Source organism: Onychomys torridus, chromosome 19 (genome assembly GCF_903995425.1).
Source record: "Onychomys torridus chromosome 19, mOncTor1.1, whole genome shotgun sequence".
NCBI classification, from domain to species: Eukaryota; Metazoa; Chordata; class Mammalia; order Rodentia; family Cricetidae; genus Onychomys; species Onychomys torridus.
The window spans coordinates 20467705-20490756 of NC_050461.1; the positions used below are offsets into that span (position 1 = coordinate 20467705).

Below are 23052 nucleotides of genomic sequence, written 5' to 3' on the forward strand. Positions count from 1 at the left end.
ATGGTCTGTAACTCCAGTTCTAGGGGATCTGACATCCCCACACAGATGTACATACAGGCAAAATACTAATGGACATAAAATAAAAAAAATAAACTATTAAAAAAAAATCCATTATTGACTTACAACCCCATTTTAGTAGCAGGCAATTCTATGTAATTCTAATGATACAGTATTTCCAAAAGCTGAATATCATAAATTATCACTCACTTATTATACTTCAGCTCTGATAAAGTCACCATAAAAACCTACCATTTTCTTTATCCAAAAATTAGTTTGGTATATCTTACAAGATAGAGAAGAGCATGTCCCTCCTCTCTATGTTTCTTTAGACCAATAGAGAAGGGCATGCCCCTCCTTTCTATGTTTCTTTAGACCAATATAACTCATAGATCCCTATGAAAAAACTAGAAGAGAATAAAAATATTTAATTTAAACTCTTCCAACTCTCATTGAAGAAAATACAAATCAAAAAAAGAAAAATAAAATGTTCCCATTCTGATATTCACCACTGACAAGTCATACTGTTTCCTCTCTTGAACTCCACAGTTAGAGTGAAGAGTAGAATTTTTCAATTCGTTTTTAACAATTGGGGATATTATAAAATTTACCAGAAATATATAATTAAAAGATTGTATTTAGGAGTTGGGGATTTAGCTCAGGGGTAGAGTGCTTGCCTAGCAAGTGTAAGGCCCCGGGTTCAGTCCTCAGCTCCGGAGGGGGGGAAAAAAAAAGATTGTATTTACCATATAAGATTATAGACAATGGAGAAAAACAAAATACATAAAACAAAAAACTTCAATGTTAAAAAAAGGAAAAACATAAGCTTAATATAAATACAAAGAAACTCTACTACTCACTGGGGAAACAAGCATTCTTTTAATTTCAGTGGGGCTTGATGGGCCATCCCAGCAGGAACATGGAAGGCAGTGGTGCTGAGGGCAGTGTGGACTGTGATGGCTGGGTCAAGAGGTTCAGAGATGAATGCTAAAAAGTGGCCTAGAGACTATTCTTGTGGTGTTTTAAAAAAATGGATGCTTTTGGCCCTTGTCCAAAAAAATAGGCCTGAGTCTAAATTGGAGTGTTTTAGATTAACCACATTGGCAGATTTCAAAACAGCCTAGTATAGACTGTGTTGCTTGGTTTTTATTGGCCAAACTTATACAGCTCTATCTATATCGAAAGGAGCAAGCTGAGCAAGTAAAAATACAAGATGAAAGGAACACTAGGAAGTGCAATGGCGCTAAGTTCAGTGCTCAAGGAGATAACAAGTTTAAAGAAAAGCCTGATCCTAAATGGAATAAAGGAAGTGGTAAACCCAGACAAGACCCCACCCAGGTAAACTTCCAACTCCTGAAAAGGAATTAAAAGCTTAGGGCATGGCATAGTGACATGCCACTTTAATCCCTCAAGATTAAAGCACTTGGGGAGGCAGAGGCAGATGGATCTCTGAGTTTGAGGTCAGCTCTGGTCTGCAGAGTGAGATCCAGGACAGCCAAGCTTAGGCAGTGAAGGAAACAATCAAAAACAGAACACTGATGAAGATATAATCAAATAAGCACGCCATGTTCCAAACCCAGTAAGCAGCAGAACTTGGGAGCTTCGGCTACATGGTTCTGGCTTTAGCATCAAGTATACAAGAAAAGTGCTACGGAAATACCCGTCATGGCTAAGGAAAGCTGCTGGGGCCGGGCATGTGTCAGGGATGTCCCTGCATGGAGGCCCAGAGAAGACTTTGCATGAAGCTGTGAAGATGAAGCCTGGATTGCCTTGGAAGCCCAAGGATATTGTAGGTACCAGAGTTGTGGGATACCTGGCCAGCAGAGCTGCTAACAGGGAATGGCAGTAGCCCCCAAAAAGAGAAGTGTGTGGCAATCACCAAAACTGAAAGGAGTTGGACATCTTAAGAGTGTTTTGACATCAGACATGGAGACGTAGAGTATGAAGTTTGCCCAGATGGTTTTCGGGCTCCATTTGGTCTAGTATTTCCTCATTATGCTCCCTTTCCTCCTTTTGGAGTTCTGTGCCATTGTGTATTCTGTGTCATTGTATGTTGGAAATATGTGATCTGCTTTTCGATTTTGACATTACAGGGGGGTGACAGTGAAGACATTGCCATGAGTCTCAGAAGAGCCTTTGGATTTTTAAACTGTGATGAAACTGTTATAGACTATGGGGACTTCTGAAGGTGGACCGAATGCATTTCTGTATTATGATCTGGCTATAGGTCTATGGGGACCAGGAAGTGGGATGTGGTTGCTGGAATAAAAATGGCCCCATAAGCTCATAGATTTGAATGTTTGGTCACCAGGGAGTGGCCCTATCAGGAAGTGTGACCTTGTTGGAGGAAGTGTGTCACTGGGGGGTGGGCTTTGGGGTTTCAAATGTTTAAGCTAAGCTCACTTTCTTCCTGTTGCCACCTGATCTGGATGTAGAACTCTCAGCTACCTCTCCAGCACCACGTCTACCTGTGTGCTGCCATGCTTCCTGCCATGATGATAATGGACTCAACCTCTAAACTGTAAGCCAGCACCAATTAAATGTTTTCCTTTATGAGTTGCCATGGTCACAGTGCCTCTTCATAGCAATAGAACACTGACCAAAACATGTACTTTGCTTATATTTACCTCCATTAGCTTCTCCGGCCCCAATGGTTTCCTTCCTTTTCCAAATTTATCTCCTTTTTACATTTTTTTAAAATACAAATTCCATATATGAGAGATTTATGACAATTGTCACAGTGTGTCAAATACGTGACATGTGTCATTTTTAATCCAGCTTACTTCACTTAACAAGAGGATCTCCAGTTCCATCTGTCTCACTGTGAACAACCTAGCTTCTGAAGTCTTCCTAGTCTTTGTTAAAGCAACTGCGTTTCCTAAAGATAGACAGTTTCAAACAGAGTATTCCTCTGCTTCAATTAGTCACTTCATTTTACACACTTGTTGGCTAAGTTTTTACTGTAGGAGATATTAGCAAAGTTTTTTAAAAAATGAGGAATCTGGGGGCTGGAGAGATGGCTCAGAGGTTGAGAGCACCGACTGCTCTTCCAGAGGTCCTGAGTTCAATTCCCAGCAACCACATGGTGGCTCATAACGATCTGTAATGAGATCTGGTGCCCTCTTCTGTATACATAATAAATAAAAAAATCTTTTAAAAAAAATGAGGAATCTCTTTTTATCATTTTACTCAACAAAAGTAGCATATTATCTGTTTTTAATTGATACAGATATACTTATTTTCAATTTTAAAGAGGTAATAAAGCCATTATTCTTTACAAAGAATAAAGTTATTCTTCAAAAGAAAATGAGTATTTTCAAGTTTAAGGTAGCTATTTTAAGAGCTGCAGCCCAGGAGAGAAACCATGATCTTACCAGTCTTGTCACTTAATGAGTTGATGTCAAATTAAAGTCAGCTACTTTTAATAACAAATCTGAATTCCAAGAATAAAAGTAATAAAGAAATAAAAAAGAATGAGAACATGTCTTATTTGAAAAAAAACAACTAGATAAGTATTTGAGGAAAGGGAGAATTTATTGCTAACTATATATAACTATTGCTAAACTTCAAAAGACATTTCTAACAAGAATAACTAATTTCCACCATTATGTTGCATAGTATTACATTCATACCATAATGTTCCTGAGAACTCATATTTATTGTCCATAGGATTACCAAATTTTTGTTGTTGTTGTTGCTGCTCTTAGGGTTGGTAACCCCAAATTTTGTATAAGTCGTCAGACTGACCATTACGGCAAGGCAATCTAGTCATTTGTTATTTAAACACTTTCCATTACTCTATTAAAATATTACTGCAATTGACCACGGTAGTATGCACTTATATTTCCAGCAGTGGGGAGAATGAGACAAGACCTTGAATTCAAGGTCGGCCTGGGGTACACAGTAGGACACTGAAACAAGCAAGAAGTGTAAGACGAATTGCTAAATGGTCTTACTAATTAAAAAAAAAAAAAAACAGAGCCAGATATTGCAATAAAAGCTGGGAGATCAGAGAAGCAGAAAGAACAGAAAGAAGCCAGCAACGTTCTTACTGCTAGGAAATCATCAGCCCAAGAGAGAGCTATTTCCTGTATACTCATTCCTATATACCTTTCTGTGTCTTGCCATCTTAATTCCTCTCTGCCCAGCTTCATCAATTCCTTTCTGTACAGCTCTATCACTGTCTGTCTGTCTGTCCAGACCTCCAGACCTCTATGGTTAACTGGCACTGGGTTTAAAGGTATATACCCACCATGCCTGGCTCTGTTCCCAGTGTGGCCTTGAACTCACAGAGATGAATGGGTGTCTGCCCCCTAATGCTAGGATCAAAGGCATGTGTTACCACTGCCTGACATCTATGTTTAATATAGTGGCTGGCTTTGCCCTCTGGTCCCCAGAAAAGCTTTATTGGGGTACACAAATAAAATATCACCACAAAGAAGGGAATAAAAGCAAAACAAAACAAGAGCTGGAACTACAGTGCAACTCTTTCTCCCTCCCCACCTTGAGAAAGCTTATTTCTAGCCACTCTATGGTGATAGTCAATACTGGACCTATACTGTTAGGATTATTCAATGCACTGTAATCCATAAAAAACAAGTGAAGGTAAGTCACAGCTGACATGGACATGGACTCAGCTTCTGAAAAGACAAAATACAACCTTATGGGAAGGGGAGTTAAATGTAATAAGACACGACAGTTTGTTAGACAAAGTCAGGAGGAATGAATGAAAAGTGTCTTGTTAAGTTAGTATCGAATTCTCGTGGAGAAAAGGCAGGTATCTATGACTCCACAGACTGAATTTCAACACTTTTTTTTTCATGCAAGTAAGTTAATAGCAAATCTTCAGATATGGGATATGGAGTTGACCAGGGGCAGGAGAAAATGCTGTCATCATATAATAGCCTTAAAACCTAGAAATTGCATGACTCCGTAACATTAAGAAATGTTACTGAATGACACAGGCTACCATGCTCTTATTTTAGCTCTGTCTCTGCTTTGGAAATGTTACCTGTTTGGTATTTGTTTCCACTGGGACCCAATGGAAGGCAGTGATACCTAATTATTCCATCAGCAGTACTCATTCTAAAACACTCAAAATACACAACACCAATCCAGACAATTTCCTCTATTAACAGAAAGTCACAATGAAACCTGTTATTTTACAGAATTAATATATGCTAATTGTAGCTGAAGTTTTCCTGGTCCTGCCCGGCTCCCATAGCCCTGCGGCCACTTGGACCCAAGTAAACACACAGAGGCTTAAATTAATTAAAACTGCTCGGCCATTAGCTCAGAATAACTATTGACGAGTGCTTACACTTAAATCAACCCATAATTCTTATTTATGTTTAGCCACATGGCTTGGTACCTTTTCTCAGTTCTGCCTTTATATCTTCTTTCCTGTGACTGGCTGGAAACTCCTGACTCAGCCTTCCTGTTCCCAGAATTCTCCTCTCTGCTTATCCCACCTATACTATACTTCCTGCCTGGCTACTGGCCAATCAGCATTTTATTTATTAACCAATCAGAGCAACATATTCACAGCATACAGAACAATATCCACAGCAGTTAATAGTGGCAGGGACCAGAAGTCCCAGCACTTCAGAAGCAGAATCAGAAGAATCAGGAGTTCAAGGTCATTCTCAGCCAGATAATGAGTTTCAGGCCAGTGAGAGCTATATGCAATCCTAACTCAAAAGAAAATTATTTCTTTTAGAAAAATAAATCCTATTCTATTCCACAACAAATAATTCACAGTGTTTAAAGACTTATACTGATCCTAATACTCTTGACATAATGTGCCAAAGCAATTCAGATAACATACATGTAGCATGGCAGAAAACTCATGTATTTACATGAGACATGATATGGTTCCTGCAGACAATAACATATAGAACTTAAAGGTTCATGTATTTATACTGATTTTCTTCAGACCTCAAAACTTATGTGCTGATGAGTGTGGCCTGGAATTCACTTATATTTTATATTATGCATGCTGTCCTTATCTCATTTAACTTTTAATTAAAAAAATTCATGATAGGCAAAATTAAGAGATACTGCCATTTACAGTTATGGATTATAACCTGAGCCATTTTCTCACATGGGAAGATATCAGAATAATTTATCTGTATTTTAATATTATCTGGCACATTGCATTAAAGAGTGATTATCAGTAAGGAACTTACTCTTTATATAGTAGTAAGAGAATGTTTTGCTGGGCGGAAAATCAATTTCCCATCAGATAAGTTGAAATATGATGGAGGAAGCAGTAAAATAGAACACTGACGCCACAGAAGGCTAAATTTGAAATAATGAAAGGTTGTGCATTTTGAGATCTTTTTCTAATTATGGGAAAAATGGGATAAAGGGCTAGCACTGCATACCTTTACGTGCCATTAAAAATGACAGTGACATTTTGTAGATGACAGAGGAAGTGTAATAAGGGTACCTAACTTAAGAAAGAGGTATACAGAAGTCTACAGGAGGAATTTTCAACCACAAATCTCCATATATTGTGGATGTTTAGTCAGCTCTGAGGTTACTGAAGCTGAGAGTAAGAATTTCTAAAGTCATGTCAATTTGTAAATAATTTCCAGTGTCTAATGACAAAGGTCAGAAAGACAGAATTTGATGATGGCAAAATAAAAGGAGAGGAAATCTCATGTTGATTCCTCTAGTCATTGAATAAGTGTTTATTGCATTACTTGTTTTATTCAGATTTTTGATGCTGTGACAAAACATTAAAAGGAATACAGATTATTTTGGCTCACAGTTTTTGGAGGTTTAAGTCTAAAATTGCTGATTTTATCACTTTGAGGCTATGAATGACTATGCCCATGAATATACTGGAAAATCAATGAATCAGGATATTAATTATATCTGAATAAAGCAACTAATGATAGTGAAAAATAGCTGTATGATTGATCCAGAATACGAAGGATAATTACTACAGGAAGAACAGAGATGAAGGACAACAGGAGGAGAAGAGAGAAGTGTGGTGATATAATGTACACCCTAATATAATTTACCTGAAGATCAGGAAGACAAAGGAACAAGCCACTGCTACGTCTCACCTCACCAACTCCACGGATCCTCTGACTGAAATCCTCTCAGTCCTCACCCTGAAAGCGCCAGCTGAAATAGCCTCTAGCTGAAAGAGATGCTCCTGTCTCCTCAAGCCTTATATACCTTTCTCCACCTAGCCATCACTTCCTGGGATTAAAGGTGTATGTGACTCCCAAGTACTGGGATTAAAGGTGTGTGCCACCACTGCCTGGCTCTGTTTTCTCTCCTAGACTGAGTCAATCCCATGTAGTCCAGGGTGTCTTTGAACTCACAGAGATCCAGACAGATCTCTGTGTCCTGAGTGCTAAAGTGTGTGCCACCACTGCCTGGCCTCTTTGTTTAATCTAGTGGTTTGTTCTGTTTCCTGATCTTCAGGCTAATTTTATTAGGGTACACAATCTATCACCACATTTCCCCTTTTTTGTCTAAAATAATAAAAGAGGGTTATAACTCATAAGGGCACTTGTTTTCACTGGTGGCTCACACTAGCTGTCACTCTACTTAGATGCAAGAAAGTGAACCTTCTGGAAAGGTCTCCAGAGGAATGGACTAGCAAGGAGTGATTACCAGCCAGTTCCTGGGAACATTAAAAACTTCCTCTCTGTGCGAAGTTACCAGGATACTTGTAGCTTCCAACAAATGGACCACACACATTTCTAAGACCTGAGAAAGTAACCAGCAAGTCAGTGCTACCCTAAGGGACTTATCAATGGACCTAACAATATACAAGAGAAGGACAAACAGCATACTCTCCTCTTTGAGGATGCCAGCATCCACTGAATAAAACGCACATCAAAACAGTATCACAATAAAAAAGAATTCCACAGTGTGTGGAAGTCCTGAGTAAGTGTGTATTGTTGACATGGGCATGGCCACTGCCAAGGATCTCAAAGCTTCAGAACCATTGGAAAATAGCCTTTCACCTCAGAGAATGGCAAAGTCTTCCTCTGGTCAACATGCAGATATTGATGGTGTGTGTTGAAAATGCCTACCATAGGTTTCCATGCCTGGACATTTACATCCTGAAGACCATATAAAGACAATTTGTGCATGTACTCTCTCTGTGTGGCATATTTGTATGTGCCAAGTGCCCAGGTGTGCTCAGCTATACAAATATGAGTACAGGACAGAGGTTGATGTCAAAATGTCTTGAACTTTTTCTCCACTTTCTATTTTAAGATGTGGTCTCTCACAGAACCTATAGCTTGCCATTTTGGCTAGACTGACTGGCAAGTAGGTCCACAGGATATGGCTCTCTCTATTTCTTCCAACATACATGTGCCATTACACCCAGTTTCTATGTGGTGGCTAAGGATCCGAACTTAGATCCTCATACTTGCTCAGCAAGTTCTTTGCCCATTAATCCCTCTCTTCAGCTGGGATAAAAGTAATTTTTAAAAATAATAAAATATGCTAGACATAGAAAAACAGAAAATTTCTTATTTTTCTGAGATATCTTTCTCTATTGCCTTCAATATCTGGAATATGCTACTCAATTCCTCACACTATTTTTTTAGTTTCAGCATAGGAAGTCTACATTTCCCTCACCTCTTACAAAAAAGAAGTCTTCATCTTAAGTACATGAAAAGAGTATAAAGCAAAGCAGAGTGATGAACAGGTCATAACAACTCCTGAGGGAATCTAGCTTAGAGAATAAAGACAAGCAAGTCAGAATACCATCTTATAGGCATCCTGTTGCAAGCAGGAAGGGCACTATGAGCTAGCCTCCAGCAGTTCCAGCTATGGGCTAGCCTCCAGCAGTTCCAGCTACGGGCTAGCCTCCAGCAGTTCCAAGGGGCAGGCCCTCACATGCTAATCTGCACCTGCTCTGCGGCTATCACACAATCCCCAGTTTGTCTTCTGCGGAGTGAGCAAAATAAATCACATTAGAATAGTTCTGGGATTTTCCAAGTATTAATTACTGCTACCATATGCAATGTAATGCTTGCATTTGATGCTCTGTGCTAAAAATGAGTATATGTGTACATATACACATGGAAGTTATTCATGAATAGCTTTTAAAGGGCCATGTAAGTTTTAATAGTGTTGCATTGAAATGTCTATAAATAGAACGAGCTGAACTAGGTAATGTCTCCAGATTCATATTTATGGAGATGAATTATCTCACAGCTTATACTGATGCCTCGAAGCCAAGGGAGACAATTTAACCTACGAGAGATGCTAACAGTAGCAAGTAGGGTAAAGTTAGAAGCTGGGAGATAAATGACTACCGGTTTATCATGTGCACATAACTGAAATGAAGTTTTTTTTCAACAATGAAATAACATCCTAAAATTTTGTGTGCAAATGACGACTAACCTAACACCTGTCAGAACTGATGAGTAATGACTCATCAATTTGAATCAAAAAGCAAAATGCAAAATAAATGACTCCTGCTATTAAAATAACTTTCATGTCTTAAAGTGTCATTGGCCTGAGCACACGGTTGTACAATTAATGTTCAGTTAATTGTTTCAACCACAATAGTTCTGATTTATCCCACTTAGAACATGAACTCGGTTCCAGTTTTCTCATTAAGTTCACCATACTCAATGTCTGAGGAAAAACTGGACATGATTTTCAGTTCCTCTAGTATTTTCTGTTTTTCTCTCCCTCATCTACAATCATGGCATAGATATTAGGAATATCAGAATGATATACAGAAATTATGAACTTAATGTGTCTTTGCAAAAATCTGTTCCTGAAGTATCTTCGCATGAACACTGATGCATCAATCATTTCCTTCCTAATGAGAACCACAGCAAATTAAGGACCAGTCTTCCTAGGAGGATACGCCAAGTACCACTACCAAATTAGGCGAATTTCCGGTTCAAACATGTGAGGTTATTCACAAATGCAAACACAATGCAAACAAGTTCCATTCATGTGGGGGAAAAGGGGCTAAAATAATGCTAGAATTGTACCATACTTCTTACAACAAAGCATGTGCAAGGAGGGTTCTGACAAAGACACAAGCCTGCTAAGGTATAAGAGAAAGATTTTGCTTCCAAGAGTAACCTGATCCAATGAGTGTTTTGGAAGCATCATTCTAGCTGCTGTGAGAACAGACTGAATACAGCCAGGCTGGACAAGGTAAGAGAGGTCTTATTTTAGATCTGTAGAGTCAAGAGGACTTGCTGTCAGATTACTTGTCGGGCTTAAAGGAAGGGAAAACTCCAAAATAGCCTTTAGGCTTATTGCCTGAAGAAATGGAGCACTAAAGGTGCCATTTCCGAAATGGGGAAGAATATCAAAGGAACAGATTTGAAGAGAGTGTCAGAAATTGATCGCGGTCATGTTAAGTCTGATGCGCTTACCATCCTTCCTAGAGAGATGTCGTGATAAAAGACCCGAGAGCCCAGAACTTGAAGCAGAGATAAGAGCTGAGATAGTAGCCTGACAGCCACTGGCCTGGGTGACAAGACAAGCTAAGACCCTCGCAACAGTAAAAGTGAAGGCCACTAAGGACTGAGCCCCAGTGCACTCCAAAGTTTAAGAGCTGAGGAGATAAGAAAGATAATTTTTTTTTCTAAAAGATACAAAGGCATATTTACCATAAGTTCAGGAGGAAAACTGAACAGGTGAATTTTCCAGAAGACAAGCCTAGTGGAAAATGTTTCCAAAGAAGAGGGAGGGGGTGGGTACTGGAGAGAGGAGAGTGAGGAGGACAGGGCTACCTGTGCTAAATGCTGCTGTTGCTAGGCCTCAATAAAATGAGGGTTAAGATGAGGCTGACGCATCTACTGAGATGGAGTGCTAGGGAGAAAGCTTAATGGTTAGTGCAAAGCTGGGTCCAGCAGAAAATAGCATAAGGTGTAGACATAGATAATCACTTGAGGAATTTTGCAACAAAATGGAGGATGGAAATAGGGTTGCAAATTTAAGAATGGAGTTTGGAAAATAGCTCGGTCAGTAGAGTGCAAAGACCTGAGTTCAAGCTGTAGAATCCACAGAAAAAAAGCTAGGCGTGGTGGCATGCTTGTAATTCCAGCATCCAGGAGGCAGAGACAGTAGGATGCCTGGAGCTTTTAGGCCAGTCACTGTAACCTACTTGGCAAGTTCCCGGCCACTGAGACCGCACCTCCTCACTCCTCCCATGCAAACATATACAGGAACAAACACAAGAATAGGAAGACCACACACAAACACATACACACACAAGTTTCAATAAATAGTTAACTAATTGATTAACCAGTATCCCTTTTGGCTTATGGGAAAGTTGCAGGAGGGAGTTTAGGCTTTAAAAAGACCCACGCTCTGCCGCTGTAACAACATGGGTCAACCTCATGTCGAATTCATGCTTTATGCTTAGTAAAGGAAGCCTGGCAAGGAAAGATGGGTACTGCCTGACCTCATTTATTTGTAAAGTTTCAACATTTTCAACTCTTTGAAGCAAACTGGTGAATAATGGTTGGGGGGGGGGGTGGCGGCTGGAGGACAAGGTTTGGAGGAGATGTTGGTCAAGAGATACAAAATTTCAGTTATAGTAAAGAAGCTCAAGAGATCCGTTTATGACCTGAAAATCAGCCGGGCAGTGGTGGCACACGCCTTTAATCCCAGCACTTGGGAAGCAGAGGCAGGCAGATCTTTATGAGTTCAAGGCCAGCCTGGTCTACAAAGCGAGATCCAGGACAGGCACCAAAATTACACAGAGGAAACCCTATCTTGAAAAAAAAAAAAAATCAAGAAAAAAAGAAAGAAAATCAGTAACAGAGGTGTGTCCCTGGAAAGCATGGCCACTACAGCCAGGGATGAGGTAAGCAATTTTCCCTCTCCCTCACATCCTCCATTTCTAATCCCCGGCTCTGCAACAGACTACCTGTTGCATACCTGCCTACCTCTGCCCCCATCCAAAGGGATGAAACAGATCTTCTACAGCCTTCCCTGTGTCCTACAAACCTTTCCGTTCTCCTGCAAAATTGTCTTACCTGCCAAAACTCAAGGCCGTCTCTCCCTGGAAACACACCAGCCATGCAGACCAGGGAATCAGGATGGCACTCTTCCCTCTCCCTCCTATCCCCAATTCCAGCACCCCCTGTCACCCCAGCCCTGTAGCAGACTGACTGCAGTGTCCTGTCTTTGTGGTGGTATTGTGTTCCCTGAAATATTGTGCACGCTAATAAACTTATCTGGGGTCAGAGAACAGGCCAGCCACAATATTAAACATAGAGGATAGGCAGTGGTAGCACACACCTTTAATCCTAGCATTCCAGAGGCAGAGATTTACCTGGATCTCTGTGAGTTCAAGGATACAGCCAAGCATGGTGACTCACGCCTTTAATCCCTGGGAGTGATGGCAGAAAGCAGAAAGATATATAAGGTGTGAAGACCAGAAACCAGCAGCATTTGGCTGATTAAGCATTCAGGCTTTGAGCAGTACAGTTCAGCTGAGACCCATCTGGATGAGGACTCAGAAGCTTGCAGTCTGAGGAAACAAGACCAGCTGAGGAACTGGCAAGGTGAGGAAGCTGTGGCTTGTTCTGTGTCTCTGATCTTCCAGCATTCACCCCAATACTCGGCTTCGAGTTTATTTTATTAATAAGAACTTCTAACAATTCTGCTACCTGTCTTGCCTCCCTTTCTCCACTCTCCGTGGACTCGACAGATTCTCCTGGCAGACCAACCTGTCCTCCATACTATAAACCCTCTCAGTACACTGCCTTCTAGCCAATCCCCATTCCTGCTAGTCAGCTCCTAATACCTAGACCTGGGAGGAGGTGGGAGGAAACCCTTAAACACTTTCGATGGAAATGTAAACTGCTACTGACAATATAGAAATCAGTATGGTGGCTCCTCTAAAACCTAAAAACAAAACTACTATATGATCAGGCTACACCACCCCTGAGTACATACCTACAGGACTCTACGTCAGCATATTACAGAGATATTATACATCCTTTTTTCTCACAGTGATAATCATAAAATACAAGATACAGAACCAACAAAGATAGCCACCAAAGGAGGATACAGTGGTATATATCCACAACGGAGTTTTACTGAACCACAGAGGGAAACAAAATCATGCCATTTACCTAGAACAGGACACCATCAAGGTAAGTGAAATACACCAGACAAAGAAAACAAGTATCTCATTTTATATTATATGTAGAATCTAGCTCTTTTTTTATTTTTTAAAGACAAGAACATAAAGAGAAAGCTGCGTGGAAGAGGACAGAGACCGGAATGGGAGAGGGAGACAAGAGAAGGCCAGGGGAGGGGTGAAAATGAAAAAAACAAAAACAAAAACGACCACAGCACATAATAAATACTATGACTATGTCCTAATGAAAGTGATGGCACTGTACAGTTAGCACACATTTATAAAAACTGTGGCAATTACAGGGTAATTAATGAAGGCTGAAGGGGGGAATTCCGTCCAACTGAGCTACGGATGTTGCAGGCTATCATAGGATCCTCCAGAAAAACAGAATATATTCACACTTATGTATATATGTGTGTGTATTTATCTTTCCTTGCCTGAGTTATTTTCCTCAACACATATGTGCGCGCGCGCGCGCGCGCGCGCACACACACACACACACACATACACACACACACACACAATTTATCATAAGAATTGGCTCAGGAAATTACAGATGCATTGTAGCTTCACAGGATGTAGATCTAAAAAGGAGAGGAAATGAAGAACTGTAAGGTGCACTGTCCCTGGAGGGAAGCAGGGAGGCGGTGGAAATTGGCTTTTGCAAATCAGCTTTGGCAATTCATTCCCAGTCCCGACTGGAGGCCTGAACAGGCAGGCGTACGGGCAGTCAAAGGAGCTGATATGTATTAGTACCACACGGCTGCGCTCTATCATTTCTACTTCCAGTACAGTGAGAAGTGCGGTGATTACCTAAGGAAGGATGGCGAATGGGAAGGGTTAAGGAGAGAAGAGTTTTGAGAACACTCATCTAAGGGAAAGGGAAAGTAAACCGACCTGGAAACACCCTCCCACTGCCCGGCACCTTCTGGAGAGAACAGGAATCCATCACTGTGCTTTTATACATCACTTCTGTTTGTTTGTTTGTTTGTTTTTTGAGACAGGGTTTCTCTGTGTAGCTTTGTGCTTTTTTCCTGGAACTTACTTGGTAGCCCAGGCTGGCATCGAACTCACAGAGATCTGCCTGGCTCTGCCTCTGAGTGCTGGGATGAAAGGCGTGTGCCACCACCACCTGGCTATACATCACTTCTGAACACAGTAAAAATATACTTCCATAAGGACCAATTTCCAGGCATTGATGGATATTTTTATTCTTGGGAAATAGCCATTTATACCTCATTTTTTAATTTTTATTTCCCTTGTTCAAATTCCCAAAATATTTTTTGAGGAAATAAATTAATAAAGGTAGAAGTCAGCTAATAAAACTGACTATGAATCTGTTATGCAGAAACATAATAAATAAAAGTTTTTCCCCCAATGAAACTTAGCAAAGGAAACAGAGTTGTATTATGTCAAGGAAAACTGACCAAGAAAAGGGTTGAGGTACTGGGGAAAAAAAACAGATATTGATACATTATTTATAATTGATGTGTTATTTATAATTCCCAGGGAAGATCCTTGTACTCAGTACTCATGAAACATATATAGGGAAACAAGCATGCTGGGTAACGGATGTTGAAGCCCAGAAGATGAAAGACCCAGTGTAAACAGTCTTCCAGAAAGACTCAGAGAAGAACAGACAGATGGAACAAACGCTTGAAAATGCCCCGGGTTCAGTGAAGGACGGGGCGAGTATGAAAGCACCCAAAGGGCATCATCGAATGAGCCTCTTCCTGAAAAACGCCTAATGCCACTCCCAAGTCTCTGAAAAAGTAATAGATTTTGTCATGCAAGAGTGAAACCCAAAGCTCAAATTTTAAAGTGCATTAAGTGAATGTGAAATCAATCTCTTCCACATGATTTCTTTCCAGTGTAAGTTTGATGGTATTATAAAGGACAGGATGTTGATGTAAAAATTGACTTCTAAACTTTATGAAAAGTTTGATTGTGGACTCTCTCATTATCCATGTAGGAATTCCTTGGCCTGGGAACTCTTAGCATAATCCCTGGCAGTATGTGATGGGATCCTGTATCGAACTTGGCTCCTTCGTATGAACCTCACCTTCTCATCTCACTGATGCTTCCACCTTCAAATCCACACACAGGTCACACTCACAGTTCCCTGAGTTATAATGTGATTCTTTCAGTTTTCCTGATGGCTCCTCTTCTAAAAATGTTGTTCTATTACTCAAAAGATGAATACTAGAGCTACATTCCTCTTTTTTACACAAGATTTTGTTTGGCAAGGTAGTTTGATTATACACTATCCCAGCAAGCTAATTTGTCTGTTTCACTCATGTTACGCTGAATAGCTAAACAACCATCTATTCATGATTCCTCCAAAGGGGGATAAAATATACTTCCCAGTACAATTCAACTCAGAGCTTATGTAAACACAGCAGTCATTTAAAAAATACTCTAGTGAATAAAGAAAACATCCTCATAGGCAGAATTTAACTAACCAGGAGCTACTGATTCAATTTTCTTTAAAAAAAATAAATAAATAAAGATGTGTTTATTTTATGTGTATGAGTGTTTTGTCTTCATGTACCATGTGTGTGTTCAACGTCCTGAAGCCAGCAGTGGGAACCAGAGACCACAGAACTGGAGTTACAGGTGGTTGTGAACCACCGTGTGACTGCTGGAAACTGAACCCGGGTCCTCTGCAAAAGCAACAGATGCTGTTAATTTCTGAGCCATCAGTGCAGTCCCTACTAATTCAGGCTTTAAACCAAGTATCTATTTTCACTGAACAGACTTGCTTTACCTTTGCTGCAAGCAGTACTTGTTTGCCATCATACAAACACCAATCAACAAGCAATGGGAGTGAGATGGAAAACTGAGAGGGAATGGGCAGCGGTGTATTCCTGCACCCATGCCGAACGGAGACCAACACTTACCTTCCTTACAGTCTCTTTCTCGAACTATACAAAGAGCACTGGCATATCGGTTGGTAGAAAAGATTTACCTTGTTTCACATCAGCACTTCGTGGGACTTCGGGCAGATAGCAGTGTGGCAATGGATATGACGAGAACATTGGCCAAGGATACGGGTCATCCCCCTAAGAACACAAGAGCACGGGTAACTAACTGTAGGAGGTGGGTTAAGATACTGAACTTTCATTCTTTCTCAAGTATCATCCATTTCAATTGACTTTCTTATTCCCAAACTTTCTGTCCAGTTATCAAGTTATTTGCTATTATAATCCACTATTCCTAAAAGGCAATAAAGCAAAATGTCATGGAAATTTTACAAGTTGGACTATGACAACTTATTATTGTGACTTGAACTAATGATAGGGTTTTTTTTTTTTTTCATGAAAGTGAAAATACAATCTTTAAAAGGCCTTTTATCCCTCTCCACCCCAAAACTATTTTTCTTCTGTCAGTCATTTCTAGCTCATCTTTTCCAGGGTGGCAGTTACAGAAAGGAACTTCTTAACAACCACCCTCCATGAAGACCACACACACTCCATACTGCAAAACATAAATAAATATAATAGTTAAGGGACATGAAAGAGAAAGACTTCAGGATTCACATACTCAAAGACACTCAGAAGAATGACAAGTATGTAATAAAACAACCTACTGCTCTTGGACACTCACCAGAAACTCGTGAGCTCTTTGAAACAACACTACTATTTTATTTTAAATATGTTTACCTGTTTTGCAAGTTTGTCAAGCAAATTGAACCCTGGCATACAGAAACTTGGAAAATGTTGTTTAGTGCCACTGCAGATGGATACTTCATTTTAAAACATGTCAAAATATGGCACTCACCTTCTCAAGCATCCTTGGAGGCAAAATCCGCTCCAAGGGCCCACCAATGAGATTCATCCTTACAAGAACATGATTTCTCTCTACTGATAAGCCATCAATTATAAACTCCCTGAAAGAGAATATACATCAATTCTGCTGTCTCCTTAACTGAATATGGTTTGATTTTTAAATCATGTCACTAGATTGCAAAGAGAAAATAAAAAAGACAACAAAACAGAAACAAAAGGTGTCTGCAAAACACATTAGTTATCAGAATATTTACAGTACAGACGGCTACACTCATTTTTTTTGTATCATCACTTCTTTGCTATCAAAATTACTAAGAACGAGTATTTCCTTGATGAATGATCCTGTTTTTACAGAAACACGATTAGGACATGTTTTGTTTCTGAAGTAACTTAACCATCTTTAGGAAAGCTCCTCCTTACCAGGCGGTGGTGACACACACCTTTAATCCCAGAGCTCAGGAGGCAGGGGCAGGTGGATCTCTGTGAGTTCAAAGCCAGCCTGTTCCAGAGTGAGTCCCAGGACAGGCTCCAAGGCTACAGAGAAACCCTGTCTTGGGGTTGGGGGAGCGGGATCTCCTCCTGAGCTGGAAAGATGGCTCAGTCATTGAAGACTAGGCTCACAACCAAGGAGACATGGGACACGAGTTTCTCCTGTGTTCTAGAGTCAATGCCCCAAGTCTGCAATGCACATGTTGCTGATGAACAGATTCTGATACTACTAATGCTTTCCTTCTCTATCAATCCTCAGTATCAAATGATATAGCTGTCCATGGCCTTGGTAGGAAAGAAGAGCACTACTATGTTCTGAATTACAGACTTGAAGGTGATAACAGCTGTTGAATGTGCATTCTATAAATGTCAGCCAAATTGAGGTAATGGCAAGTGTGATTTATTAGTAGGAAAATAAAAATGATCAAAACCTCACTGGACAAATAATCAGAACACAAGGCTATAAGCTGACATAATTAGGAAACTGGGGACAGACTGGCTCCAGGAGAGATGTGACAGCCAGCATTTTTCCTCAGAGGGTCATTGTACAAAGTGATGTGAGTTGAAAAGTGGCAGGACTTCCTGAAAACTCAAGGAAAAAATACTAAGACAAAAGGAACAAATGATAAACGTAGCACTCTCCAAAACCATGTATCATTATCTTCCTGTGACATTCATGCTTAAATGGCTTTTGACTCTGCCGTTTGAATGGAGTCATTCAGGCAGTATAAAAATTATACAGAAAATTAGTTTCAAATCATTTGTAAGGAAAACTGCTGATAGTATCACTCTAATGCCACGTTTTGTTTTGTTTTGTGTCCCAACCTGTGATTCTCGGAGATCTCAAAGGTATTTTCTTCCTGAGCATGTAGTAACATGTTGGATACTTGATACTGAGCCTCCAGTAAGAGAAGAGCATCCAGATCACAGCACACCACACTTAATAACCTACAGGAGAAGAAAAGCAGCATCATGTGAAGTCCAGTGTGGACATTGTTATACCTGCGCCTTGAGACACCAATCTCATAAGAATGTCTACACAGTTACTTCAAGTTTGTCTGGGTTTTCACACAGTCTCACTTCACAGCCCAGGTCAGCCTGGAACTCACTGTGCAGCATAAGCTGGCCCCAGACTTAAAGCAATCCTCCTGCCTCAGCTTTGCAATTGCTGGAATTATAGGCATGAGCTACCACACTGAACTCTCAGATATATTTTTAAAGATTTAGAGTTGTGATCTCTGCTTTAGAAGTTATTCTTAATTTTTAATCCAGACTTTTCAAACTTTATAACAGCATGAATATGAGAACATTCTTCTTAGCCAGGCTCATGGTGGGCACCTGTAATCCTGCACTCAGGAAGCTGAGACAGGAAGATTGCCATAGAATCAAGGCCAGTTTGGAATATAGAGGATCCTGTCTCAAAACAAACAAAAAATTGCAGTAACAACAAATATAGTTCATTCTTCTCAACTGTTACTTAAAGATTCATCAGGGAATATTCATGAATCCATTCAAACCACAAATTACCATAAAGTTTCCTTTCAATGATTAATTACAGAAGGAATGATGAAACAGTAATTTTACCACTAATCTCAGACACGTTCACTGAATAAAATGGCAGTATCAAAATTGATTTTGTGGAAATGAAAAGCTGGGGTTATGAAGTGGAAACCTCAGAAATCAGCGCCTCACTCAGCCCCTATCAGAGAGGCTTCCTCCTGCATCAGATGGGAACTAACAGAGAGACTCACAACTGGACAATGTGCAGAGAGTGGGAGATTGTGGAGCACTCAGTTCTAAAGAGGATGTCTCCATCAAAGCCTTCCCTTCAAGGCTCAGGGATCCAGGGGAAATAGGAGGCAGAAATACTGTAAGAGCCATTGGTGGCAGATGACTCCAAGGAAACAGTGTCTTCCAGACACAACAGGGCTGATGATGCATACATGAACTCATAGAGACTGTGGCAGTGTGCACAAGGCCTGCACAGGTTCAAGCCAGACACTGAGAGTGAGAAGCAGACATGGACTCCTACCCCAACCAAGAAGTTATCTGCAACTGATACCCACTGGCAAAGGGGAAGTCAGTTTTCTCCAGTGAAGTGTCACTAGTATATCAACCCCACTTCAGGCAGGCCTCGTGCCCAGGAACAGTTCGCCAACACAAAATGGACTCCATGTTTCATTGTATGCTTTTTGTTTTGTTTTGGGGTGTTAGTTTTTTTTTTAGGTTTTTGGTTTTGTTTAGTTTTTGTTTGTTTTGTTTTAATGGTTGTTATTTTTAGTTTATCTTTTTTGGATCTTCGGCTTTTTTTTTTTTTTAGAGGAAGAGATGAAGAGATAGAACATGAAGTTGGTTGTGCAGAGAGGTGAGGGAGATCTGGAAGGAAGTGGGAAAAAAGAAAGAATATAAACCAGATTCCTATGGTCCTGTGAGGGATACCTACCTAATGAGCTTTTGGCCAGATAGATACTGACGGGTTCCCAAAATAACACAGAATATTGATGTATTATGACTGGTACATAGAAGTTCACTAAACTATTACTAACTTTTCATGTCTTTAGAAATCATCTGAATTTCAGATTTTGGCACACTACATGTTTTTACTTATTCAAAGCAAACATTAAATAAATTAAGATTTTTATCAAAAAACAGCCATTTGATGACATTGTCTACAGCCTGGCTACAATATCTCAAAGGCTATAAAACCAAAGCAAACTCCACCGCAATGCTTTAAAAAAATGTTCTACTCAACTTACAGAAGTGGAGAGCTGAGCTACTGTTCAGATTCACCGCAGGGGGAAGGAGAGGGAAAAGTAGACAGCTAGTTAAAGACTGCGCTGCCCCAAACCCGAACCTCGGAGAAAGGAGCAGAAGGGTCCACAATAGGCAGGTTTTTTTGGAGTTTTTGAGACAGGGTTTCTCTGTGTGGTTTTGGTGCCTGTCCTGGATCTCATTCTGTAGACCAGGCTGGCCTTGAACTCACAGAGATCCGCCTAGCTCTGCCTCCTGAGTGCTGGGATTAAAGGCGTGCACTGCCACCACCGCCCGGCCCACAATAGACACTTTTAAAGACAAAAAAGCTCAAGTTCAGCTAATGGCAGCTAGAAAAAAAATTTAGTACATAAAGGAGTTAAGAAGATGTGCAATGGGGGAAAGGCTCTTCTCATGAGAACCTGAGTTGAGTCCCCAGAGTCTATGTAAAAATCAAAACCAACCAACCAAAGAAACAAACAAGACATCCCAGTGGAGTTATGTCTACAGTGCAGTAGGGCCTAGAGACAGAGAACCAGAATGATATTCCTGCAAAAACCTTGAGAGGAGCCTCATCAGGAGAGACAGCATAAAGAGAGAGCTGCATGTACAACATGACACAAGGCCAGAAGAAGAAAGGGAACCTTCAGTGAAATCCCTGAAACTTTTCGACTTTTACAGGTTTTCAGAACACGGTGATAAGTTCTCCATCATGTGATCTGATCTGTCACAGCCTTGGTGTCAAGAAGCCGGGTACAGGGTAAAACCGCCCATTTCTCTTACACGTGCAGGGGTTCGGGGAGGCTGGGTTTGTGTTCCTACCCCATCTAGATGCACCAACCTTCACAGCAGAGGCCTGTCAGTGCAGAGGGGTGTGGCTGAGAGGCAGGTAGAAAAGGGTCTGTCCCCTAACAAAGACATGGGAATTCCTACTGGACCGAAGATAGGGCGTAAAACGAAGAATCAAGGATGACAAAAGATGCTTAAGTCAACCGAGCAGGAGGAACTTGTCACCAATGTGCACATGCGCGCGCGCACACACACACACACACACACACACACACAAAATGAAAAGATTTAGGCAGAAACTAGCCAAGCTTTTTCTTCTTTCAGCTACTAAATCACTGAGTTGATAATGCAAATGAGCATGAATGGCTCTCTAAATTAACACATAGAAGGAGAGGGGTCCTGGTGGACAACGAGATGATTCATGGGAATTAGAGCAACTCTGTTTATGAACAAATTCATAACTGAACCAAATGCTCATTAGACGATGAAGAATGAAGACCAACAGATGATGTAAGATTTTTTTAAATCATGCAAACACCAGTAGTAGTTCAAAGTTTAAAACATTTACACAGTAAATCAAACGAACATCATATTCAACCAAATACAGTACATTATGGGGAGAGAATGGTAAGTGAATTATTAAAGTTAGTCTTGATGTAATTCATCACATGAATATGTAACAAAACAAAACCATGTCATCATTTAATGAAATTCCCATCAGGGTCACATGAAGAAAAAAACAGTCCACCTTCCCCAAGTTTTTAAGAAAAGGGAGGCACTGTATTCTTTTCAAAGGTCTAAGAATTTACAAATAAAAATATTTTGCTGTGAAACAGATAAGATAATACTGATGGCCTAAAAATGGATCCAGGGCAGGCTCTGCTAAGCCAGGCTACCCCGGGTTCTGGAAAGATCTATCAGCATTCTGCCAAGTCCAGCTAATGGTGGATAGGAAAGTCTTGGGAAAGGCAGATGGGTATGAATATTCCCTACCAGTCCCATTTAACACTGAAAAGTAGAAACATGCCTTCACAAGACAGAAAAAAAGTTAAATACAAATAAAGTCAAGTCAGCCCAAAGTTGCTCCTGTCCTTCCATCTGCTGCAAAGAACCCCATGGCTGGCATCTAAAAAGAAAAAGCAGAGGCCATGCCTGATGTACCTATAGTACTTAATTTTATTAATTCTATCTGACAGCTAAATACCTATAGAGTAAGGGCACAGGGTAGCTATGATAACCCAAGGACATTTTAAGCTCCTTAGAAATTGAGGATCTTTGCATTGGTTTTGTAACTTGCTTACTCAATTTCTGAGCATGAATTTTATAGATTACGAGTTCATGTCCAAGTATCATGAAAAATAACCATATGTATGTTCTTCCTATTTGCATATATGCATAGTTTTGATTTTGACGTGGTGTGTGACTCTCAGTGTGTGCTATCTTCAAGAACAATCTGCCATTATCAGATGCTGCATGTGTTTATAGTGACCTGGCAAATAAAAAACAAGGATTATTAATAATGTTTTAACTTCCCAACATAAACAGTAGGCATTGAATGTTATTTAGAAAAGAGGCCAATGTTTTTATTTGATTATAGGGATGCTTTCACAGTCTGGATGCTCCTAGCCTATCGATCATCATTTCCAAGATTAGTTTGTTCCACTGATGATAGCCTGGTGAGTTACAGAAACCAGAAAGTCTTGAAGGAAGTTTGGAGAGTAGAGCCATGAACTGATACACCTAAAACAGTGAAATACAAAAGCAGCTGCTACAACAGAGTAGAAGAAACAGATCGCTGTGGGAAATCAGCTAAAGCGGTCTGCAAAGACCCTTGAGATGGTAGCAAGTCAGCAAAGCACAAAAGAGAAGAGCAAGTCTCAGAGCTACGAGGGAGAAGCAACCAAAAGAGCATAGGGCTTGAACAAAGAGCCTAGCAGGGGAGCATTTCCTGCCCAATGGAACAACCGTAAAGGGACCAAAGCAGACAGAGTGGGATAAGAAAGGTAAAGCAATGAGACAAAGCCAAAGGATTATCAGGGATCCAGATAACATCAGTAATCATGATGCTTCCAGACTTGTCTACTGTAATCCATGTGTGAAAGTCTAAAAAAAAAATAATAATTAATTAAA

The 23052-nt window shown here is 40.3% G+C and overlaps 1 protein-coding gene across 2 annotated transcripts in view; it reads right to left on the reverse strand.

Annotated features, from left to right (window-relative positions):
* Tbc1d32 (TBC1 domain family member 32) overlaps window positions 1-23052 on the reverse strand; it is a 215240-nt gene that overhangs the window by 54967 nt on the left and 137221 nt on the right. For both annotated transcript variants that reach the window (XM_036168805.1, XM_036168806.1), the window contains exons 23-25: window positions 18208-18330; window positions 16886-16994; window positions 16074-16167 (exon numbers count right to left, since the gene is read on the reverse strand). In XM_036168805.1, coding sequence (XP_036024698.1) covers window positions 16074-16167; window positions 16886-16994; window positions 18208-18330 — 326 coding nt within the window. The remainder of the gene's footprint in view (window positions 1-16073; window positions 16168-16885; window positions 16995-18207; window positions 18331-23052) is intronic.